The 23,092-nt window shown below is 62.3% G+C and overlaps 1 protein-coding gene across 1 annotated transcript in view; it reads right to left on the bottom strand.

Moving 5' to 3' along the window:
* MUC2 (mucin 2, oligomeric mucus/gel-forming) overlaps positions 1-22,842 on the bottom strand; it is a 34,994-nt gene extending 12,152 nt beyond the window's left edge. The window contains 37 exon segments of the mRNA XM_060103702.1: positions 215-355; positions 531-640; positions 734-2,206; positions 5,279-5,697; positions 5,776-6,527; positions 7,413-7,789; positions 9,608-10,088; positions 10,620-10,646; positions 11,015-11,200; positions 11,579-11,622; positions 11,975-12,122; positions 12,609-12,740; positions 12,890-13,046; positions 13,471-13,710; positions 13,841-14,020; positions 14,106-14,216; positions 14,534-14,672; positions 14,965-15,096; positions 15,493-15,604; positions 15,723-15,775; positions 15,902-16,157; positions 16,545-16,671; positions 16,932-17,026; positions 17,495-17,659; positions 17,754-17,891; positions 18,035-18,104; positions 18,193-18,303; positions 18,392-18,530; positions 18,671-18,788; positions 19,276-19,401; positions 19,590-19,800; positions 19,957-20,066; positions 20,152-20,242; positions 20,573-20,687; positions 21,495-21,857; positions 21,967-22,022; positions 22,759-22,842. Of these exon segments, the coding sequence (XP_059959685.1) occupies positions 215-355; positions 531-640; positions 734-2,206; positions 5,279-5,697; positions 5,776-6,527; positions 7,413-7,789; positions 9,608-10,088; positions 10,620-10,646; positions 11,015-11,200; positions 11,579-11,622; positions 11,975-12,122; positions 12,609-12,740; positions 12,890-13,046; positions 13,471-13,710; positions 13,841-14,020; positions 14,106-14,216; positions 14,534-14,672; positions 14,965-15,096; positions 15,493-15,604; positions 15,723-15,775; positions 15,902-16,157; positions 16,545-16,671; positions 16,932-17,026; positions 17,495-17,659; positions 17,754-17,891; positions 18,035-18,104; positions 18,193-18,303; positions 18,392-18,530; positions 18,671-18,788; positions 19,276-19,401; positions 19,590-19,800; positions 19,957-20,066; positions 20,152-20,242; positions 20,573-20,687; positions 21,495-21,857; positions 21,967-22,022; positions 22,759-22,842 (7,789 nt within the window).
* Between the last annotated feature and the right edge of the window lie 250 nt (positions 22,843-23,092).

Below are 23,092 nucleotides of genomic sequence, written 5' to 3'. Positions count from 1 at the left end.
CACAGTCTATGGTGTATGTAACAGGGAGGCCACGGGGGTGAGGCACCAGCTCCAGGCAGCACCAGAGCCACAGGACACTGGTCCATCAAGAGAGGCTGACCAGCTGTCCTCCAAAGCCCCAGAGGGGAAGTGCAGCTGGAAGAGGGGGGACAGAGGGAGGGTCTCCCAGGGCACCTGACTGGCAGCCTCTACTCCCCCATGAGGCCACACATGCCTCGGTGGTCTCCCAGCAGGATGGCTTTGCCCATGTAGCCCATCTTACAGCCATGGGCTGAGGGATGCGGGACACAGGCAGCCATGCCCAAGGAGAGACGTACTGTGGGGTCAGCAGCTCCCTGAACGCTCAGCAGTGGGACTTGGGGGGCAGGAGAGGTAGGCGAGCCCTCCTGGAGCCTTCTTGGGGACCGGTCTCACTGGGTAGGGCGGGGGGCACCTGTCTCAAGTCCCAAGAGCTGTAAAGCTCCCCTGGAGTGAGAAGGAACCATAAGCGCATCACCAATAACCACGCAAGTTCCATGGTCTCTGTGTACCTGGAGGGGTGGTGCCAGGTGTAGGTGGAGAGGGCGTGGTTCCTCCTGTTGTAGTGATGGCTGGTTCTGTCAACGCTGGGGTCTGTGGTGTGCTGTATGTCTCCACAATTGTTGGGGCGGTGGTCACAAGCGTGGTAGATTCCGTGGAAGAGGGATAGGTGGACTGGGAGGTTGGAGGGGAGGACGTAGGAAGAGATTCTGATGTGCTGCTGGTAGTGCTAATATTGGGAGGTGGGGTTGGAGTCTCTGTGGATGTGGCAGTGGTCGGGGAGGGGGTTTCTGTGGTGGTGGATGCTGGAGTTGGGGTCTCTGTTATGGTGGGTGTAGGTGTTGGAGTCTCTGTGGAGGCGGTGCTAATGGTGAGGGTCGGAGTTGGAGTCACTGTGGAGCTGGTGGTCAGTGGTGGTGTTGGGGTCACTGTGGTGGTGGTTATTGGTGTTGGAGTCTCTGTGGTTGTGATAGTGGTGGGGATTGTCTCTGTGGTGGTGGGTGTTGTGGTTGGGGTCTCTGTAGTGGTCGGAGTGGGAGTCTCTGTTGTGGTTGTGGTGGGGGTCGGAGTTGGAGTTCCAGTTGAAGTGGTGGTGGGTGTTGTGCCTGGGGTCTCTGTAGTGGTTGGAGTTGGAGTCTCTGTTGAGGTGGTGCCAGGGGTCAGAGGTGGAGTCCCAGTTGAAGTGGTGGTGAGTGTTGTGCCTGGGGTCTCTGTAGTGGTCGGAGTTGGAATCTCTCTTGTGGTTGTGCTGGCGGTCGGAGTTGGAGTCCCAGTTGGAGTGGTGGTGGGTGTTGTGGTTGGGGTCTCTGGAGTGGTCGGAGTTGGAGTCTCTGTTGTAGTTGAGGTGGGGGTCGGAGTTGGAGTTCCAGTTGAAATGGTGGTAGTTGTTGTGGTTGGGGTCTCTGTAGTGGTCGGAGTTGGAGTCTCTGTTGTGGTTGTGGTGGGTGTTGGAGTTGGAGTGCCAGTTGAAGTGGAGGTGGGTGTTGGGGTTTGGAACTCTGCTGAAGTGGTGGCAGGGGTCGTGGTTGGAGTCTCTGTTGAGGTCGTGGTCGGTGGTGGAGTTGGGGTCACTGTGGTGGTGTGTGTTGGTATTGGGGTCTCTGTGGTTGTCGGTGTGGTAGTGGTGCGGGTTGTGGTCTCTGTGGTGGTGGGGGTTGTGGTTGGAGTCTCTGTTGAAGTAGCAGTATGGGTCGTTGTTGGGATCTCTGTGGTGGTGGTCGAAGTTCTGGGGACACAATTAAATGGAATCGCACAGCAGTAGACTTTGATCTCATAGTTGAGACAGTAACTTTGGGGGATGGCTCCCCCTGGCTTCTGGTCTTGGTTTTTACACATGAGCCCAACAGAGGTGTTACACACCACATTTTGTCCAAGCTCTTGGAGGGGAACGTCGGGATACATGGTGGCTCTGCAGGAGATGTTGCTTACCCTGCCCAAATTACAGAAGTTCTCAAGGGATTCAACGTCTCCACCTTCTCTGGAAAAGTTTGGTATTCCAGAATCCGCCCAACCAGTCCATTGGCACTCTGGCAAACACTCAGTGGATGTTGGCACTGTGGAGGTTGTCAGTGGGGTGGTGGGAAGAGTGGTGGTGGGTGGGGTGGTGGGTGGGATGGTGGTGGCTGTTGTCGTTGGGGTCTCTGTAGTGGTTGGAGTTGGAGTCCTTGTTGTGGTTGTGGTGGGGGTCAGAGTTGCAGTTCCAGTTGAAGCGGTGGTGGGTGTTGTGGTTGGGGTCTCTGTAGTGGTCAGAGCCGGAGTCTCTGTTGTAGTTGTGGTGGGGGTTGGAGTTGCAGTCCCAGTTGAAGTGGTGGTGGGTGTTGTGGTTGGAGTCTCTGTAGTGGTCAGAGTAGGAGTCTCTGTTAAGGTGGTGCTGGGGGTCAGAGTTGGAGTCCCAGTTGAAGTGGTGGTGAGTGTTGTGCCTGGGGTCTCTGTAGTGGTTGGAGTAGGAGTCCCTGTTGTGGTGGTGGTGGGTGTTGTGGTTGGGGTCTCTGTAGTGGTTGGAGTCTCTGTTGTGGTTGTGCTAGCGGTTGGAGTTGGAGTCCCAGTTGAAGTGGTGGTGGGTGTTGTGCTTGGGGTCTCTGTCATGGTCAGAGTTGGAGTCTCTGTTGCGGTGGTGGTGGGGGTCGGAGTTGGAGTTCCACTTGAAGTGGTAGTGGGGGTTGTGGTTGGGGTCTCTGTAGTGGTTGCAGTCTCTGTTGTGGTTGTGCTGGCGGTCCAAGGTGGAGTCCCAGTTGAAGTGGTGGTGGGTGTTGTGGTTGGGGTCTCTGTAGTGGTTGGAGTCTCTGTTGTGGTTGTGCTGGTGGTCGGAGTTGGAGTCCCAGTTGAAGTGGTGGTGGGTGTTGTGGTTGGGGTCTCTGGAGTGGTCGGAGTTGGAGTCCCTGTTGTGGTGGTGGTGGGTGTCGGAGTTGGAGTCCCAGTTGAAATGGTGGTGGGTGTTGTAGTTAGGGTCTCTGTAGTGGCTGGAGTTGGAGTCCCTGTTGTGGTGGTGGTGGGTGTCGGAGTTGGAGTCCCAGTTGAAATGGTGGTGGGTGTTGTAGTTAGGGTCTCTGTAGTGGCTGGAGTTGGAGTCCCTGTTGTGGTGGTGGTGGCTGTTGTTGTTGGGGTCTCTGTAGTGGTCGGAGTTGGAGTCTCTGTTGCGGTTGTGGTGGGGGTCAGAGTTGGAGTCCCCCTTGAAGTGGTGGTAGGGGTTGTGGTTGGGGTCTCTGTAGTGGTTGGAGTCTCTGTTGTGGTTGTGCTGGCGGTCCAAGGTGGAGTTCCAGTTGAAGCGGTGGTGGGCATTGTGTTTGCGGTCTCTGGGGTGGTTGGAGTTGGAGTCTCTGTTGTAGTTGAGGTGGGGGTCGGAGTTGGACTCCCAGTTGAAGTGGTGGTGGGTGTTGTGCCTGGGGTCTCTGTAGTGGTTGGAGTAGGAGTCCCTGTTGTGGTGGTGGTGGGTGTTGTGGTTGGGGTTTCTGTAGTGGTTGCAGTCTCTGTTGTGGTTGTGCTGGCGGTCCAAGGTGGTGTCCCAGTTGAAATGGTGGTGGGTGTTGTGGTTGGGGTCTCTGTAGTGGTTGGAGTCTCTGTTGTGGTTGTGCTGGTGGTCGGAGGTGGCGTCCCAGTTGAAATGGTGGTGGGTGCTGTGGTTGGGGTCTCTGTAGTGGTTGGAGTCTCTGTTGTGGTTGTGCTGGTGGTCGGAGGTGGAGTTCCAGTTGAAGGGGTGGTGGGTGTTGTGCTTGGGGTCTCTGCAGTGGTCGGAGTAGGAGTCTCTGTTGAGGTGGTGCTGGGAGTCAGAGTTGGAGTCCCAGTTGAAGGGCTGGTGGGTGTTGTGGTTGGGGTCTCTGTAGTGCTTGGAGTCTCTGTTGTGGTTGCGCTGGCGGTTGGAGTTGGAGTCCCAGTTGAAGTGGTGGTGGGTGTTGTGCTTGGGGTCTCTGCAGTGCTTGGAGTCTCTGTTGTGGTTGTGCTAGCGGTTGGAGTTGGAGTCCCAGTTGAAGTGGTGGTGGGTGTTGTGCTTGGGGTCTCTGTCGTGGTCAGAGTTGGAGTCTCTGTTGCGGTGGTGGTGGCTGTTGTCGTTGGGGTCTCTGTAGTGGTCGGAGTTGGAGTCTCTGTTGCGGTTGTGGTGGGGGTCAGAGTTGGAGTCCCCCTTGAAGTGGTGGTAGGGGTTGTGGTTGGGGTCTCTGTAGTGGTTGGAGTCTCTGTTGTGGTTGTGCTGGCAGTCCAAGGTGGAGTTCCAGTTGAAGCGGTGGTGGGTGTTGTGGTTGCGGTCTCTGGGGTGGTGGGAGTAGGAGTCTCTGTTGTAGTTGTGCTGGCAGTCCAAGGTGGAGTCCCAGTTGAAGTGGTGGTGGGCGTTGTGGTTGCAGTCTCTGGGGTGGTGGGAGTTGGAGTCTCTGTTGTAGTTGTGGTGGGGGTCGGAGTTGGAGTCCCAGTTGAAATGGTGGTGAGTGTTGTGGTTGGGGTCTCTGTAGTGGTCGGAGTAGGAGTCTCTGTTGAGGTGGTGCTGGGGGTCAGAGGTGGAGTCCCAGTTGAAGTGGTGGTGGGTGTTGTGGTTGGGGTCTCTGTAGTGGTTGGAGTCTCTGTTGTGGTTGTGCTGGTGGTCGGAGGTGGAGTTCCAGCTGAAGTGGTGGTGGGTGTTGTGGTTGGGGTCTCTGCAGTGGTCCGAGTAGGAGTCTCTGTTGTAGTTGTGGTGGGGGTCGGAGTTGGAGTCCCACTTGAAATGGTGGTGAGTGTTGTGGTTGGGGTCTCTGCAGTGGTCGGAGTAGGAGTCTCTGTTGAGGTGGTGCTGGGAGTCAGAGCTGGAGTCCCAGTTGAAGTGGTGGTGGGTGTTGTGGTTGGGGTCTCTGTAGTGGTTGGAGTCTCTGTTGTGGTTGTGCTGGTGGTCGGAGGTGGAGTCCCAGTTGAAGTGGTGGTGGGTGTTGTGGTTGGGGTCTCTGGGGTGGTGGGAGTTGGAGTCTCTGTTGTAGTTGTGGTGGGTGTCGGAGGTGGAGTCCCAGTTGAAGTGGTGGTGGGTGTTGTGGTTGGGGTCTCTGGGGTGGTGGGAGTTGGAGTCTCTGTTGTAGTTGTGGTGGGGGTCGGAGTTGGAGTCCCAGTTGAAGGGGTGGTGGGTGCTGTTGTTGGGGTCTCTGGGGTGGTTGGAGTTGGAGTCTCTGTTGTAGTTGTGGTGGGTGTCGGAGTTGGAGTCCCAGTTGAAGGGGTGGTGGGTGCTGTGGTTGGGGTCTCTGCAGTGGTCGGAGTAGGAGTCTCTGTTGAGGTGGTGCTGGGAGTCAGAGTTGGAGTCCCAGTTGAAGTGGTGGTGGGTGTTGTGGTTGGGGTCTCTGTAGTGGTTGGAGTCTCTGTTGTGGTTGTGCTGGTGGTTGGAGGTGGAGTCCCAGTTGAAGTGGTGGTGGGTGTTGTGGTTGGGGTCTCTGGGGTGGTGGGAGTTGGAGTCTCTGTTGTAGTTGTGGTGGGTGTCGGAGGTGGAGTCCCAGTTGAAGTGGTGGTGGGTGTTGTGGTTGGGGTCTCTGGGGTGGTGGGAGTTGGAGTCTCTGTTGTAGTTGTGGTGGGGGTCGGAGTTGGAGTCCCAGTTGAAGGGGTGGTGGGTGCTGTGGTTGGGGTCTCTGCAGTGGTCGGAGTAGGAGTCTCTGTTGAGGTGGTGCTGGGAGTCAGAGTTGGAGTCCCAGTTGAAGTGGTGGTGGGTGTTGTGGTTGGGGTCTCTGTAGTGGTTGGAGTCTCTGTTGAGGTGGTGCTGGGAGTCAGAGTTGGAGTCCCAGTTGAAGTGGTGGTGGGTGTTGTGGTTGGGGTCTCTGCAGTGGTCGGAGTAGGAGTCTCTGTTGTAGTTGTGGTGGGGGTCGGAGTTGGAGTCCCAGTTGAAATGGTGGTGGGTGTTGTGGTTGGGGTCTCTGCAGTGGTCGGAGTAGGAGTCTCTGTTGAGGTGGTGCTGGGAGTCAGAGCTGGAGTCCCAGTTGAAGTGGTGGTGGGTGTTGTGGTTTGGGTCTCTGTAGTGGTTGGAGTCTCTGTTGTGGTTGTGCTGGTGGTTGGAGGTGGAGTTCCAGCTGAAGTGGTGGTGGGTGTTGTGGTTGGGGTCTCTGCAGTGGTCCGAGTAGGAGTCTCTGTTGTAGTTGTGGTGGGGGTCGGAGTTGGAGTCCCAGTTGAAATGGTGGTGGGTGCTGTGGTTGGGGTCCCTGGGGTGGTTGGAGTTGGAGTCTCTGTTGTAGTTGTGGTGGGTGTCGGAGTTGGAGTCCCAGTTGAAGGGGTGGTGGGTGCTGTGGTTGGGGTCTCTGCAGTGGTCGGAGTAGGAGTCTCTGTTGAGGTGGTGCTGGGAGTCAGAGTTGGAGTCCCAGTTGAAGTGGTGGTGGGTGTTGTGGTTGGGGTCTCTGTAGTGGTTGGAGTCTCTGTTGTGGTTGTGCTGGTGGTTGGAGGTGGAGTCCCAGTTGAAGTGGTGGTGGGTGTTGTGGTTGGGGTCTCTGGGGTGGTGGGAGTTGGAGTCTCTGTTGTAGTTGTGGTGGGTGTCGGAGGTGGAGTCCCAGTTGAAGTGGTGGTGGGTGTTGTGGTTGGGGTCTCTGGGGTGGTGGGAGTTGGAGTCTCTGTTGTAGTTGTGGTGGGGGTCGGAGTTGGAGTCCCAGTTGAAGGGGTGGTGGGTGCTGTGGTTGGGGTCTCTGCAGTGGTCGGAGTAGGAGTCTCTGTTGAGGTGGTGCTGGGAGTCAGAGTTGGAGTCCCAGTTGAAGTGGTGGTGGGTGTTGTGGTTGGGGTCTCTGTAGTGGTTGGAGTCTCTGTTGAGGTGGTGCTGGGAGTCAGAGTTGGAGTCCCAGTTGAAGTGGTGGTGGGTGTTGTGGTTGGGGTCTCTGCAGTGGTCGGAGTAGGAGTCTCTGTTGTAGTTGTGGTGGGGGTCGGAGTTGGAGTCCCAGTTGAAATGGTGGTGGGTGTTGTGGTTGGGGTCTCTGCAGTGGTCGGAGTAGGAGTCTCTGTTGAGGTGGTGCTGGGAGTCAGAGCTGGAGTCCCAGTTGAAGTGGTGGTGGGTGTTGTGGTTGGGGTCTCTGTAGTGGTTGGAGTCTCTGTTGTGGTTGTGCTGGTGGTTGGAGGTGGAGTTCCAGCTGAAGTGGTGGTGGGTGTTGTGGTTGGGGTCTCTGCAGTGGTCCGAGTAGGAGTCTCTGTTGTAGTTGTGGTGGGGGTCGGAGTTGGAGTCCCAGTTGAAATGGTGGTGGGTGCTGTGGTTGGGGTCCCTGGGGTGGTTGGAGTTGGAGTCTCTGTTGTAGTTGTGGTGGGTGTCGGAGTTGGAGTCCCAGTTGAAGGGGTGGTGGGTGCTGTGGTTGGGGTCTCTGCAGTGGTCGGAGTAGGAGTCTCTGTTGAGGTGGTGCTGGGAGTCAGAGTTGGAGTCCCAGTTGAAGTGGTGGTGGGTGTTGTGGTTGGGGTCTCTGTAGTGGTTGGAGTCTCTGTTGTGGTTGTGCTGGTGGTTGGAGGTGGAGTCCCAGTTGAAGTGGTGGTGGGTGTTGTGGTTGGGGTCTCTGGGGTGGTGGGAGTTGGAGTCTCTGTTGTAGTTGTGGTGGGTGTCGGAGGTGGAGTCCCAGTTGAAGTGGTGGTGGGTGTTGTGGTTGGGGTCTCTGGGGTGGTGGGAGTTGGAGTCTCTGTTGTAGTTGTGGTGGGGGTCGGAGTTGGAGTCCCAGTTGAAGGGGTGGTGGGTGCTGTGGTTGGGGTCTCTGCAGTGGTCGGAGTAGGAGTCTCTGTTGAGGTGGTGCTGGGAGTCAGAGTTGGAGTCCCAGTTGAAGTGGTGGTGGGTGTTGTGGTTGGGGTCTCTGTAGTGGTTGGAGTCTCTGTTGAGGTGGTGCTGGGAGTCAGAGTTGGAGTCCCAGTTGAAGTGGTGGTGGGTGTTGTGGTTGGGGTCTCTGCAGTGGTCGGAGTAGGAGTCTCTGTTGTAGTTGTGGTGGGGGTCGGAGTTGGAGTCCCAGTTGAAATGGTGGTGGGTGTTGTGGTTGGGGTCTCTGCAGTGGTCGGAGTAGGAGTCTCTGTTGAGGTGGTGCTGGGAGTCAGAGCTGGAGTCCCAGTTGAAGTGGTGGTGGGTGTTGTGGTTGGGGTCTCTGTAGTGGTTGGAGTCTCTGTTGTGGTTGTGCTGGTGGTTGGAGGTGGAGTTCCAGCTGAAGTGGTGGTGGGTGTTGTGGTTGGGGTCTCTGCAGTGGTCCGAGTAGGAGTCTCTGTTGTAGTTGTGGTGGGGGTCGGAGTTGGAGTCCCAGTTGAAATGGTGGTGGGTGTTGTGGTTGGGGTCTCTGGGGTGGTTGGAGTTGGAGTCTCTGTTGTAGTTGTGGTGGGTGTCGGAGTTGGAGTCCCAGTTGAAGGGGTGGTGGGTGCTGTGGTTGGGGTCTCTGCAGTGGTCGGAGTAGGAGTCTCTGTTGAGGTGGTGCTGGGAGTCAGAGTTGGAGTCCCAGTTGAAGTGGTGGTGGGTGTTGTGGTTGGGGTCTCTGTAGTGGTTGGAGTCTCTGTTGAGGTGGTGCTGGGAGTCAGAGCTGGAGTCCCAGTTGAAGTGGTGGTGGGTGTTGTGGTTGGGGTCTCTGCAGTGGTCGGAGTAGGAGTCTCTGTTGTAGTTGTGGTGGGGGTCGGAGTTGGAGTCCCAGTTGAAATGGTGGTGGGTGTTGTGGTTGGGGTCTCTGGGGTGGTGGGAGTTGGAGTCTCTGTTGTAGTTGTGGTGGGGGTCGGAGGTGGAGTCCCAGTTGAAGTGGTGGCGGGTGCTGTGGTTGGGGTCTCTGGGGTGGTTGGAGTTGGAGTCTCTGTTGTAGTTGTGGTGGGTGTCGGAGTTGGAGTCCCAGCTGAAGGGGTGGTGGGTGTTGTGCTTGGGGTCTCTGCAGTGGTCGGAGTAGGAGTCTCTGTTGAGGTGGTGCTGGGAGTCAGAGTTGGAGTCCCAGTTGAAGTGGTGGTGGGTGTTGTGGTTGGGGTCTCTGCAGTGGTTGGAGTCTCTGTTGTGGTTGTGCTGGTGGTCGGAGGTGGAGTCCCAGTTGAAGTGGTGGTGGGTGTTGTGGTTGGGGTCTCTGGGGTGGTGGGAGTTGGAGTCTCTGTTGTGGTTGTGCTGGTGGTCGGAGGTGGAGTCCCAGTTGAAGGGGTGGTGGGTGTTGTGGTTGGGGTCTCTGCAGTGGTCGGAGTAGGAGTCTCTGTTGTAGTTGTGGTGGGGGTCGGAGTTGGAGTCCCAGTTGAAATGGTGGTGGGTGTTGTGGTTGGGGTCTCTGCAGTGGTCGGAGTAGGAGTCTCTGTTGAGGTGGTGCTGGGAGTCAGAGCTGGAGTCCCAGTTGAAGTGGTGGTGGGTGCTGTGGTTGGGGTCTCTGTAGTGGTTGGAGTCTCTGTTGTGGTTGTGCTGGTGGTTGGAGGTGGAGTTCCAGCTGAAGTGGTGGTGGGTGTTGTGGTTGGGGTCTCTGTAGTGGTTGGAGTCTCTGTTGTGGTTGTGCTGGTGGTCGGAGGTGGAGTTCCAGCTGAAGTGGTGGTGGGTGTTGTGGTTGGGGTCTCTGTAGTGGGTGGAGTCTCTGTTGTGGTTGTGCTGGTGGTCGGAGGTGGAGTTCCAGTTGAAGTGGTGGTGGGTGTTGTGGTTGGGGTCTCTGGGGTGGTGGGAGTTGGAGTCTCTGTTGTGGTTGTCCTGGTGGTCGGAGTTGGAGTCACAGTTGACGTGGTGGTGGGAGGCGTGGTGGTGGGGGTGGGGGTGGTGGGGGTGGGTGGGGTGGGGGTTGACGGGGTGGTAGTGGGGGGAGTTGGGGGTGGCGGGGTGGGAGTGGTGGTTGATGGGGTGGTGGTGGGGATCGTTATCGGGGTCGTGGGACACTCATCCATCAGCAGGCAACAATAGACTCGTATCTCATAATCATAGCAGAGTCCAAAAGGTCCGTTTCGAAACTGGTCTTCGTTCTTGCAGATGAACCCGAAGGAGACATTGCACTGAGCCTCCTGGCCCAGCTTTTCCCAGCTGAGGTGGGGCTCTATGGCCACCCTGCACTCGATATCCTTGGGGGCCCTGCAGACACGGTTGAATGTCTCTCGGTCTCCACCATCACTGCCGATTCTGGGATGGTCATCGTTGATCCACTCGGACCAGAAGCAGCATAGCCCTAGGCGAGCAAGACCCAGCGCTGGTCAGCCAGGCTGGGGCGCGCCTTTCGGGAGATCAGTGGGACTCAGAGAACTGAGATCCCTGTGAGCTGCTGTCCCCATCATCACCAAAGGGCCCAGTGTTGGCTCTGAGACTCTAAGCTGAGCCCTAACTTCCACCCTCCGCTTCTCCCCTCCTTCTGCAGCTAAACACCCAAGACCCCCATATGCCATGCCAGTGACAGACCCAGGCCTCAGAGCGCCAGCCTAGCACCCTTTCCTCATATACTTTCAAATCCTTATGCCCAACAAATAAATAAGGAAAGGGCCACCCAGGCCAGTGAAGAAGCACGCCGGCAGGGACTTGGTCTGGACTCTTGACCAATGTTTTCACCCTAAACTGGTCAAGTCCCCTGCACGAGTCCCTGGGCTCAGCAAATCGGGAATCAAGTCACCAAAATACACCATCTTCAGTCCCTGAGCCAGTGGTCCCGCCCACCCAGCCCAGCCCCGTGTCTGGGTCTCGAGGGAGGCGCCCAGCAGCGTTCTGCAGCTCCCCGCCCTGTATCACTGGGAACGCCATCAATGTGACTTACTCGGAGTTTTTGAAGAGGAAGATGGCACTGCGGTAAAATGGGGGAAAAAAGAGAATGTCATTCTATAGCTTTCACGTTTTTCAAACCTTTTAATTTTACCAGTTTCTTTTCCCGGTTGCTGTCATACGCCTGGAGGCTCGTTCAGCAGTAGCTGCAATTTCAGCCTGAGCAGACGCACAGGGACTTGAGGGTGTCTCTCTGCCTCCTCTAACCCTTAGGGGTAGTTTCCTGCGGGTCTGGGGAGATGGCCCCGAGTCACCATCACTGCAATCTGGGCTCAGGGATGTGGTCAAGATGCTGGGAGGCAGGGGACACTCCCTGAGTTGAGAGGCATGTCAGCATCACCCCCATCTACCTAGAAAGGCCGCCCTGCTGGGATCAGGGGAAGACCTTACCTGTACTGGTGCTCGTGGTGGTGGAGGGGGTGATGGGGGTGACAGAGGTGGTGGTGGCGGGTGTTGAGGGGGACGATGGTAGTGGGGTGTGCGGGCAGATGTCGAAGCGCTTCTCCACCATCCCGTTGGGGCCACAGATCTCCCAGTAGCAGAAGGAGCTGTCCTGCTTAGAGGTGACAATCTTCCCTGGGGGGAGGCCGACGTCAACAGGTCAGGAACGAGACAGAGACTCACAAGGCCCTCCTCAGCCTGTCCCAATAAGGGGAAGACTGGTTTCCCCCACCTCCAACCAATGGCAAACCAGCGCCCGTCAGGACCCCATTCCCAGAATCCTAAGGGGTGCCCATCAGAACACAGAAGCTACATCACAGACGGGGCGCCTGCTCCCCATCAGGAGAAATACAAAGATTTCAGGTGAGCCCTAGGGGCTGCTGCAAATCAGAGGCTCATCTGAGCTGGGAGGGCCCCAGGGAAGCCACACAGAAGAAAAGGGGGAGGGGGCGGGGGGAGGGGGAGAAGGAGCTCACCACAGCCCAGGAGGACAGTCAGGGGCGGGCAGCTTACCTTCTTCTGGCTGGCAGACAACTTGCGAGGAGTTGTTACACACACTGAAAAGCAAGGGCAAGGCTGCAGGCCCAAGGAAACGCTGGCCTCTCCCAGCCGGCCTCTGCCCTCCAGCCCGCGCCTCTGCTACCCGCCCAAAGCCTCTGGGCGCTACCCCGAAGGCTGGGCCCAGGAGCCCCCGCCTGGGTTCCCACTGTGGGCAGAGAGGGGACGAGGCGAGGGCAGCAGAAGGAAGGAGGTCCCACTTCTCCCCTTGCCCTGGGTCCTGTGTGCGTGCGGCCATGTGTCCACATGTGTGTACGTGAACACCGTGTGCCAGTGTGTGTGCGTGGATGTGGGTGCGTGTGTACGTGTGTGCTGATCTCCCCCGGGCCCCTGCGATGTGAGCTTAGATACCAAGAGTGGCAAATCTGGTCCGTGGGCACAGACTGTCCAGGTCGGTAGTGAGTGTCCTTGACGTAGCAACCACATTTGTCCTGTGTGACACACGTCTTCAGGTCCTCGTTGTAGATGGGACTTTCCTTAGGGCACCGTGGGTAGCAGCCTGGTGGGCACAGGGTGCTGGGCTTGGACCGGCACGGAGGACCCCACATCCACCAGACCCTACCCATCCTCCCCACCCTGGCAGGTCCTCTTCTCCGGATGTCCTCTGGGAAGGCGGGGGCCTGGACACCCCTCCTTCCTTTGGCCCTGTGGCCAAAGGGACAGCCAGACCCCGCCCAGCCTCCTGGGGGCCCCGCCCACTGCCCCCTCCTCGGGTCTCGTGCGTGTCCTCGGCTCACAGACACTGCAGAGGACGCCCTAGCGCCCACCTCGCCCTCTTCTGATCCTTCCCCACAGCCGCTTCGCTCCTGACCGCACATGGTCTCCTGACCTGACGTGGCGTGTTAAGCTGCCCCTTTCCTGCCTCTCTCCTCTAGGGCGGGGTCTCGGCTCAGGCTCCAAGCCCCCTGTCTGGTGAACAAGCTGCAGCGCAGCGAGCCTGGCCCACCCTGGAGCGCAGGGTCCCGGGCCCCACGGGGCGCCTCACCCTCCAGGTAGGACACGGAGATGTTGGAGTGAAGGCCGCTGATGGTCCTGCACGTCTCGAAGCTGCGGTTCCCGCAGGGTTCGTAATGCCACTGGCACTCGTTCGGGGGGTTGTAGTAGTCACAGAATATGGCTGGGGGAGGGGGCATGGGGGTCAGGCTCGGGGAGGGCCGGGGCCGGGCGGGGGAGGCAGGGAGGGGGCCACAAGCACCCCAGACCCCGGTGCAGCAGCCTCCAGCCCGCCACACTGGCACCCCAGGTCCAGGACAGGCGGGCACTCACGGCACAGCTCAGGCGTCCTCCAGAACACGCAGGCCCCCTCTTTGGTGCACTCCTGGGCGTAGGAGGCCACGGCAGAGCAGAAACACTCACAGTCCCCGCCCGTGTCGCAGGAGCACGAGTCGTGGACACAGGCATCGTAGAAGGGCTTGGGGTCCACCTAGGGGAGGAGCCTCCATGAGCCCACCGTCCACACCGCCCTCATGCGGACAGGCCTTCCCCTGTGGCCCAGGAAGCTCAGGACCCCAAGGACGACTCTGCGCCCGGGACAGGGTGTGGTCACCCAGCCCTCGGCCCCCAGGGCTCCAGTGGGGCTGGCAGGGGAGGTCCCGCGACGGCTGCCCCCCACCACCGCTGCCGGGAGCTAAGGGCCACCTGGGCCTTAGGGGGTGTGTCCTCTCTCCTCCCTGGAAGGTACAGAGGCGGGGGGTCCACCCAGTGGTCTCATAGGGAAGGCTGGACCTCTGGTCACGTGTCCAAAGGACACAGAAGATGCAGCTGAAGCTGGAGAACAGATGGCACAAGGGGATGCAGCCGGGAGACTGCCCCGCCCTCGGCCCTGCCTGCGCCCACTCCCCGCCCACCTTGCTGTGGCAGACCGCGAAGACCCGGCTCTTGATGATGCTGCACTGCTTCTCGGCCCAGGAGCGGCGGTGCGGCCTCTCGGTGCACGGCTCGGGGGTGGTGCTCACGTCCGGACAGCTGGGGGCCTCCTTCCAGCTGTTCCCGAAGTCCAGCTCGCTGTCCACCACCATGTGGTCCCGAGTGGTGAAGTCGTTGCTGGATCGCTGGTCAAAGTTCCCACACAGGCCACACACAGTGCCCTACAGAGACAAGCCGGCCAGGGGCTTTGCAGGAGGGCTCGCAGGAGGGAGGGGCTGGCCGCTCATGAGCCTGGGGGACCCAGGTGGGTCCACGGGCATGGACCGGCTGACAGGCAAGGCAGCTGCGCACCTTGTAGGAGGGGGCAAGCTTGACGAAGATGGTGGTCCTCTTGTCCCAGATGACGATGATGCCGATGCTGGCCTCCACCACCAGGTACTGGCCCACTTCCCTCGTGGTGTAGTCCACAGCGTGGCCCACGTCGCGCTGTATCACCAGGCGGTGCTTGTCCTCCAGCTTTAGCTCCGTCCTCTGTACCCAGGGGAGAGGCTCCGTCACTGGCCGGGTCTGAGGGTCCCCAAGGGACCTTGTGTGCCCAGGGGCAGGCAGCACTCACCCCCATGAAGATCTTGATGGCCTTGGAGCAGGTGACGCCCGTGGTGCCACAGGGGACCTTCTCGGTGACGATGCTGAAGGAGCCCAGTGAGGAGTTCTGGCCACAGTAGTCCTGGGGGCCCACGGGCACGTGAGCCAGGCCGGCCCGGCCGTGAGGATCCTGGGCACCCCACCCCAGCTGGGCCTGGTCAAGCCTCAGCCCCTCATCTGTTGAGAGGGGCCTTAACCCCCCAAACACACATGCCCCTGTGCACCCCACACCCCCGAAACCCACGGGAGGGTCATGGAATGGGAGGGCCAAGGAAGGGCTCCCCTCCCACCCCAGACCCCCTCCACTCAGAGCCTCCTAACTGGTCTGGGAGCAGCCCTGGGCCGGCAGGGCAGGGACCACGAAGCAGAGGCAGACTCTGGCCGTGCCCTCGGCCTCACCTGAACGGCCACGTAGGAGCAGTGTCCATCGAAGTCATAGTACTTCCCATCGAAGGTGATGTAGTGGCTGTTCCCGTAGATGGCACAGGTACCGTAGCACACGGACTGGGTGCATGCCCAGCGCCCTTTCTGGCAGATGCTGAGGAGAGCGAGATGGGGGGCCTGGAGGGGCTGCAGGGGCCCAGGTCCCCCACCCCTGCTCAGCGTGTACCCTGGCGCTGTGCGGAAAGGCCCACAGCAACTCACAGAGCACACCTCCAGGCCGTCCTATCCCAGCGCCCACCCAGGCCAGGGCCCTGCCAGCCAGGTGGGAGGCCACGTGGCCCTGCAGACCCCGGCCGGCCCCGTGGAGGAGACCCCCATGGAGGAGGCCTGTGGTCCAGGGCCGGCTCCCCACGGAGCGCTTGGGGGTCGGAGGCCAGGGTGCTTACCAGGTGTTGCAGTCCACCCTGATCTTTTCCCCGGGGGAGTACAGGTCCTTGTTGTGCACACATGGGCACGCCTCCTCCACCACGCAGCCACCCCGGCCATCGTCAATCAGCCCCTCGGGGCACACGCAGCCACTGGGGCACTCCGTCTGGTACTGACGGGCGGTTGGAGAGCGGGGTTCGGGGATCAGGTGCCGGGCCCAGGGCAGCTGGCCCCTCTTCTGATGTTGCAGACACCCCTCATGCCCCGCCCCCCCACCCTCTGACGCTTGACGTCTCTCCCTGGTCCAGCCTCCGGAGCCCTGCCCTCGGGCTCACCACTGGGCTGGGAGATGGGGGAGAGCAGCCTGCCAGGGGCCCCTACACTGGTCCCTGTGCCCTCAGCGGGCTGGGTGGGGACCCACAGGCGGCCACCTCGCCCGAGGAACGGGGAGGGCCAGCGAAGCGCATGTGTCCAGAGGACCTAGGGCCCAGAGCCACAGAACCGACAGAACGGGAGCCTGCCTGCACTCCCGTCCACAGCGCCCCAACCCAGCACGCACGTAGCCGGCAGCCAGCGTCTGGCAGCTGACAGGCCTGGGGTTCCAGATGGCCAGCGCCGTCAAGTTGTTGCAGTCGACGTGGATCTTCGGGGCCGTACAGCCTGCGGGACGGAAGGGGCCGCCTCAGCTCCGGTGAAGTTGGGTGGGGGGCTCGTGCAGGCAGCGGAGGGGGAGCAGGTTGGGGGGCGGCAGGCCGTGCACAGGGCAGCAGCCACTTACGCTGGCCGAGCAGCTTGATGTGCCAGCAGTGCAGCCTTCCGTTCTGGCAAACGCTGTGAGGGAGAGGTGGGGGGTGAATGGGGCCCTCCGGGGGGCGGCCCCAGTGGCCCTGTGGGCCTGGGCGCGGCGTGGGCCCCCCAGCAGAGCTGGCCCCCCCTCCCCGGCCCCAGGTCACACACCATCGCTCCTCCTGCTTCAGGATGACCTGCCCCGCCTCCAGGTAGAGGCCCTGGTGGTAGCAGGAGCACTTGGCCAGGGGCACGCAGTGGCCCTTCTCGTCCAGGAAGGTGTGGTCGGGGCAGCCGCAGCCGTCCACGGGCGCGAAGCCCTTGATACAGTGGGTGTCAGACTCGGACAGCGAGCGGCAGGTCGGCTGGCAGGTGGTCAGGTTGTACAGGAAGACCTGCGACCTGGGGCAGGAGCCCACGTCCTTGTCTGCAGAGGGGAGGGGCCGGCCTGAGGGGCGGGAGGACGGCCCCCAACTCCCTTCCCCGAAAGCCAGCCCCGAGCCCCACCTCTGGCCAGGACACCCACCCAGCCAAGGGACCAACGAGGGCAGTCACCCCGGGACCACCCTGGCCACACAGGTGCCCCAGCCCCACGCACCTCCCCTTCTGAGCTAAGGCATCGTGGCCACAGTTCCAGGCCCCCCGCCCCTGCGAGCAGAGTGGCCCAGGGCTGGTTTCCTGCTGCTTCCTGGCCAAGGAAGCTGGGAGTGATGTCGCCCCCCTGCACCCTCAACCCTCGACGGCCAGGGCAAGCTGCCACCTGGGACAGCAGCGACCTGAAGGCCGGCCCAGGCCCAGGACACCTGGCACTCACTGCAGACGCGCTCCCGCCAGCCCCACAGCATGACGCCCTTGATGGCGCAGGCGCGGGCGTAGGAGGACAGGGCCGCGCACATGCAGTCCTCCGTGCTCTGGCAGTTGCATGTGTCGTACTTGCACCTCTGTGGGCGCAAACAGGGTAGTGAACGGGGAGAGCTGGCTGGGGGACATCACGCCCGTGTGAGCACTCAGACACGCGGCACTTACGCACGTGAACACACACACCCGGCTATACACGTGCTGTGCACACACACCCAGCTATACACATGTGCTGTGCTCACACACACCCAGCTATACACATGTGCTGTGCACACACACGCAGCGGTTTCCCACAGGAGCCTCGCAGGCAGCAGGGAGGGAGTGCCTGGGTGGGCCCACCCACCTTGTAATAGTCGGCTGGGTCCACGGCAGAGTGGCACCTGCTGAACGGGGTCTCTGTCTTCTTCAGCAGGGAGCACCAGTGCTCAGCGTAGTTGGCTGGAGAGCGTTTAGCCCCTCAGTGGGGATGGCCCCTCCAACAAGTCCCCCAGGTCAGGCTGCCCAGCCGCCCAGGCTGGAGCAGACACTGTCCCCTCGGTGGACCGAACCCAGGCCCCTCCCTTCAGGGCAGGTCAGCACAGGACTGTGCCCCTTTGTAAGGCAAGGGTTCCCACCCCTCTCCTCTCTCCACCTCGTGGACATGGCAGGTGACCTGGCAGGTGTTAGGGTGTCCTGTCAAGGCACCAGGCCAGCCCCCGGACGAGGGTCACCAGCCTGCGATTAGTAGCCCTGGCCCCTCTGCCACGTCACTGGGCAGGCTGCCACCGTGGGCCACCATAAACCAGCCGCAAGGCAGACAGCAGCAGGTGGACGGCTGGCTCTGTTGTCTCCGCGCTACACCCGCCCGCCACGTCCCACCAGGAGCCCTGTCCGCGCAGGGCCACCTCCCCAGCGGCCGAGCCTCACCGCTCTCGATGTTGAGGGAGCAGGGGTCATCCAGCCAGTCCAGCTTGTCGTGGCAGCTCAACTGGGCCTTCCAGGTGTTGGCGAAGCCGGCGCCTGTGGCCTCCACCAGCCCACCAGCCGTCTTGAAGTCGTCACCTTCAAGGCCGTTGAAGTTCCCGCAGAGGCCTGAGGGGCCAGGACAGGGTGGGGAAGGGTCGGGGGTCAGAGTGCGCAGGCCCGAGGGTGGCCTGCGTGGGGAGAGCTGGGCGGGGCCGCTCACCCTGCACCTGCCCCTGGGCAGCATGTTCCAGCGTCAGGAAGAGCTGCATGACTGGCACCAGCTGGACCTGCAGCCTGAGGCCGAAGGCGGTGGTCACGACGAGGTGGTGGGAGGACAGTTGAAAGATGGAGAAGCTCGCTGCAAGGCAGAGGAGGGGGAGGGCCGTGGAGGGCTCGTGGGGAGGGCCGCCCTCCTTCCCCGTCCCCCTCCCCCGTCCCCCTCCCCCCTCCTCCCCCCGCCCTGCCCCCTCCCCGGCATGGGCGCCCTGGAACTGGACTCACCCGTCACGTGGGGCAGCTTCACCTGCAGCTCATTCAGCAGGACGCTGCCGTCCAACCTGAAGGCCACCACCTGTGGGCAAGGCCAAGTGTACACGGGGGCTGAGAAGGGCCTTGGGGCCCCCGGGGTTGCTGGGAGGGCAGGGGGCAGGGGCACCCACGTTCTTCTTGTTGTCAACCAGCAGCACCACTGTCTTCAGGCAGGTCTGCTTGCCGGTGGAGCCGCAGGGGGTCAGCTCGCCCAGGATGGCATAGGAGTCGTTGTGGGTGACCTGCAGGGAGGGCAGAGGGCGTTGCAGCCACACAGCGTGTGGGGCGGGGGTCCAGCTCCACCCACATGCCCAGCCGGGTGCCGGCCACCTTGGTCAGCATGTAGTAGCAGTCCCCGTGGAACGTGTACTTCCTCCCGTCGAAGGTGGTGATATGGGCACCGCCCTCCAGGGCACAGGTCTTGGGGCACTGCAGGTCCTGGCACACCCAGCGGCTGGCGTTGCAAACACTGTTGGGCAACAGGGCCAGGGTCAGGTTCGACTGCCACCCCAACCCGCTGGGACCCTCAGCCCACCTGGACCCCCCTCCCGCTGGGACCCTCAGCCCACCTGGACCCCAGCCCATTGGGACCCCAGCCCCGGGACCCACCACTGCTCGCAGTTGTTGGTGATCTGTTGGCCAGGTGCATACAGGTGTCCGTGCAGCTTGCAGTGACACTGGTTCACAGGAATGCAGCCGCCACCCTTGATGTCATCGTACACAGTGCCTGGGACAGCGTGGGACATGTTCCGTTCAGCCGGCCCGAACAGTGCCAGAGTGCCTCCGGCGGGGCTGCCGTTCCCAGGGCCACAGCCAGGGGCTGGCCTCCCTGAAGGGGCGCTGCCAGCCAGGCCTCCCAGCCACAGACACCTATGGTCCTTTGGGGGACAACTGTGGTCCCCACACTGTATCTGAGGGACCTGCTTCCAGGCTCAGAGCCACGGGCCAGGCAGGAGGACGTCTATCCACGGGGTGATGAGCAGGAAGGTGACACTGCTGTGTGTATGTTGGGGGGTCTTCAGCCCTTGTATTCCTTCTACCTGGATCTTGTCCCCTGATGTCCCTGCAGGGCCCCGAGCTGTCACTCTCCCTCAGCCCGGCTGAGAGCCGAGGCCCAGGCAGCGAGGCGGCCGTCCCACCACGCACAGGCAGCGGGTGGTGCTTCAGGGCAGCGCACTCCACCCTGGCTGCCTGCCTGCGTCCTCAGCACTCACCTTCTGGGCAGAAACAGCCGTCCATGCGATGTTCCTCACACAGGCTGCTGACCTCCAGGTGTGAGCAGGTGTCCATGCAGGGCGAGCCGCTCTCCAGGTAAACCATGGTCCCAGGGCAGCTCTTAGCTAGACAGGCAAAGGCAGGCCCCTGAGCCGAGGGGCAGAGCGCAGCGGGCGCCACGAAGGGTCTGTGCCGACCTCGCGCCCCGGCTGAGGTGGGCACAGCGTGGCTCCCAGTCCAGGGCACAAAGGGCACCGCGCTCCCCGTAGATAATGCCCCACGCGCCCCCGGCTCCTGGCAGCACGGTGCTTACGGCAGAGCGAGGCGGTCCTCCAGTTCCGAGGCCTGCCACCTGCGTGGGAGCATTGGCGGGAGAACTCGGCGATGGTGCTGCAGACGCAGGAGGTGCCATGCGGGCACTGGCAACGGTCCTGCATGCAGGCCTGCACGTGCAGCTCCAGAGGCACCAGGTCCCGGCAGTCCTCGAAGGCCGCGTCTGTCAGCAGCCTCTCGCACTCGGCGCGCTGGCGGGCAGTGGGTGGGGCTGCTCACCGTCTCCTCCCCTCCGCGCCACCAGGGTGGGGTCGGGGTCCCCAACAGAGACCAGCGGGCACAGCTCTGGGGGGAGGTGCAGGCTCTGCTCCCACAGCCCCCTCCCCACCGAATGGCCAGCGACTCACATGCTCAGAGCAGGACTCGGGGGTCGGCACCTCCTGGGGGCCATCGCACACCTCCTCAGGCTTGTTGATCTTCTGCATGTTCCCAAACTCGATGGGACTGAAGAGCACGCCTGGGGTGGGGGGCACAGCCGTTCAGCGGGACCAGGCGGGGAGCCTGCCCACAGCCCAGCCACCAAGGCCCGAGGAGGCCCTCACCATCGGAGAGGAACTCAGAGTAGGTCTGCAGACCATTGTAGTCACCGCAGAGGCCACACGTGTGGTTCCGGAACTTACTGTCCAGCTCCAGCTATCCGGGGAAGGGGGACAAGCGAGCAGGCCGTGGGGCGGCCAGGTCAGCCTTAGAACCCTGTCTGAACGGGTCTCAGCCGTGGTGGGAGAGCTGGGGTTAGCTGGGGGGAGGGGGGGGGGGAGCCCTGGCCGCGCTGAGGACCAGGAGGGCTTTGGGAAAGGGGCAGGGCCAGCCCACCACCCTGGACCAGAGGGTCCCCTCACGGGGTGGACCGCCTGATCCCCCGCTCCACCTCCAACCTCTCTGCCCGCCCAAAGGCCACACAGCGCCCCAGCCCGCCCGGACCCCCTCTTGGCCCCCCCGGGGTCCCCGAGGCCCGTGACACACCATGACCGAGTCTTCCCGGTTCCACATGAGCGTGAGGCCCGCACGGGAATAGACCTTGGTGTAGGCGTCAGTCTTCTCGATGAGCAGCCCCGGGCTGTAGTGCGGGCTGCTGACCCTGCGGGATGGGCACCAGGGTCACGCCGGCCCACGCAGCACCCACGTGGCAGAGGGGCTGAGGCTGTGGGCGTGGGTGGGGTGGCCAGCTCCCTTCCGGGAGCCACAAACAGCGTGGCCACCCTCTGGGGGCACTCGAGCCGTGGCCGAGCCCCTGTCCACCTGCCTGGCTAGGTCCTCCGGGCCAAGCCACACCCGCCTGCCCAACGCCCTCTCCACACCCCCTCCCTGGGCTCTGCTCTGGGCAGGACCCCCAGGGAGCCCGTAAAAGCCCTGGGAGGAGGGAGGACCAGGCTGGAGAAGCCCCACCCACCCCATCGCCCAGGGCAGGCGCTGTGCCCACCCCACACTGCCCCTGTGGGCCCTGTTCCCACCCCCTACTCTGAACCTGGGCTTCGGGGAATCAAAATCCCTTGCAGCAGGGGAAGGGCAAACCCTGCAGGTGGGGACCCGCCTGCACCCCACCCCCTGCCCGCCCGGGGCAGGAATGAGCTCAGAGCCCCACCGTTCCTGAGACAACGCGGGACAGCGTGAGGGGGAGGAGGAACGGGCCTCCCGTGGGCTCCTGTAACCCTGGCCTGGGCTGCCAGGCCACCCTGACCAGCACGGTCCAGCCCAGAGCCTGGTGGGCTGCCAGCAGCGGGGCTGGAGGAGACTCGCTGGTTTAATAAAGCTCCCTCCCCAACACTCTCCTTCTTAGCCGGCGGGGCAGTGGGGGGAGGTGGGGGGGAAAGGAGGGCAAATGGGGGCACCAGCCGGGTCGCACTTGCTCACGGGACGTGGGAAGGGACACTGCCTGACCACTCACACGGCGCCATTCACCACAACAAGCTGGCTGGTGAGGTAGATGGCATCACCCTTGATGGTCAGCAGGATGTACTCGACCTGGGGGTGGCCCCCACTGCGGCCGGGGCCTCGTTTCAGGTGCACAGCAAACTCCTGGTAGGTGTCCCGGCAGTCAGAGGCGAAGTTGTAGTCGCACAGCCCGGGGAAGCGGAAGATGTCTCCGTCGAAGGTCTTGTAGTGGGAGTCACCCCATGTGCTGCAGACACTGTGGCCGTGGTTCCGGGTCCTGCCTTCTGGGGAGCAGCGGGTGGGCGCGTGAGCAGCCCACGTCGCCAGGAAGCCTGTCCGTCCGAGGCTCCGGCCTGGCAGCGGCCCTCTGAGGACCCTCCAGAGGCGCCCCGCAGCAGCTCAGAGCCCGTCGGGGTCTCGGCCCAGGCCCCACGGAGGGTCGCCCTGCGGGGGGGGCTCTGCTGGACACTGGCCACCCCACCCACGCGGTCTCAGCCCCCTGAAAGGGCGTCTCCAGCTGCCGCGCCCTCCCACCCTGACCCTGCAGGGGATGCGGCCGTGTGCTGAGCGGGGAGCAGGGCCAGAGGGGCTGTCGGGATCCCTGGAGCCCTGTCAGCCTGGCCCACTCCCCACCCCGGTCTCCACCACACTCCGTCCATCGACACCCCAGCCAGCACCCCAGCCCCGCCCCAGCCGCCCCTCACCCCGCAGAAGGTCTGTGCCAGACCCCTCAGAGGGAGCCTGCGGCATGTTCATTCATATGGGGCCAGCTCCCCCGTCCCCCAGCCCCGCCACCGCCCTGTCCCCAGATGCCCTGCTGGGACAGAGATGTCCCCACCCTACGTCTGCATGGTCTTCTCTGGCTGAAGCCACCCCTTGAGCAGAGACCCAAACAGCTGGCTCTGCTGAAGGGCCCAGCTTGGTCTTGACCCCCAGTCCTGGTATCAGGATCCCTGATACCGGGACTGGGGGCCTCCCCTGGCCTGGCCCCTCCTGGCAGGCCCCTGCCTCCCCCAGGCCCAGACAGCCACCCAGACCGGTGCTTCCCCCTGGGACTGTCCTCTGGATACACACTCTGGCCAGGCGATCACCTTCAGAAGCATGTGGGAACCCAAGACCCCCTCCCTCCCTCCCTCCCTCCCTTCCTTCCTTCCTTCCATCCCTCCACCCAGAGTCAGCAGGCGTGGGGGTGCAGGAGGCCTGGCCCAGGCTGAGGGAGACACCTCTACCCCAGGCAGGACCATGTACCCTGGGCCGCCCAGCCTTCCTGCCCGCACCCTCTCACCTCTCTGGAGCTCTGAGCCCCTGACCCAGGTCAGAGTCAGGCAGAGGGCCACCAGGAGGGCTAGTGGCAGCCCCATGGTGGCCAGAAGCGTGGTGTGGGAGAGCGACCGGGGCAGGGGTCTAGGCCTTATATGGCCCCGCGGAGCCGTCAGAGGGTGGGGAGGGCAAGGGAGGGTTGAGGGGTGGGTGGGGCACCTGCCAGATTGTCAGGAAAGCAGCTGCGGGGGCTCCGAGGGCCCTGGTGGGGAAATATTGATTCAGGTTATCTGAGGTTTATTTTTTATTGCTCCCGGGGTAGAGCTGGCTCTGCCCAGGATGCGGCAGCCC

This window comes from Mesoplodon densirostris, chromosome 7 (genome assembly GCF_025265405.1).
Source record: "Mesoplodon densirostris isolate mMesDen1 chromosome 7, mMesDen1 primary haplotype, whole genome shotgun sequence".
Taxonomy (NCBI): domain Eukaryota; kingdom Metazoa; phylum Chordata; class Mammalia; order Artiodactyla; family Ziphiidae; genus Mesoplodon; species Mesoplodon densirostris.
This window is presented reverse-complemented; position numbering and strand designations above follow the sequence as displayed.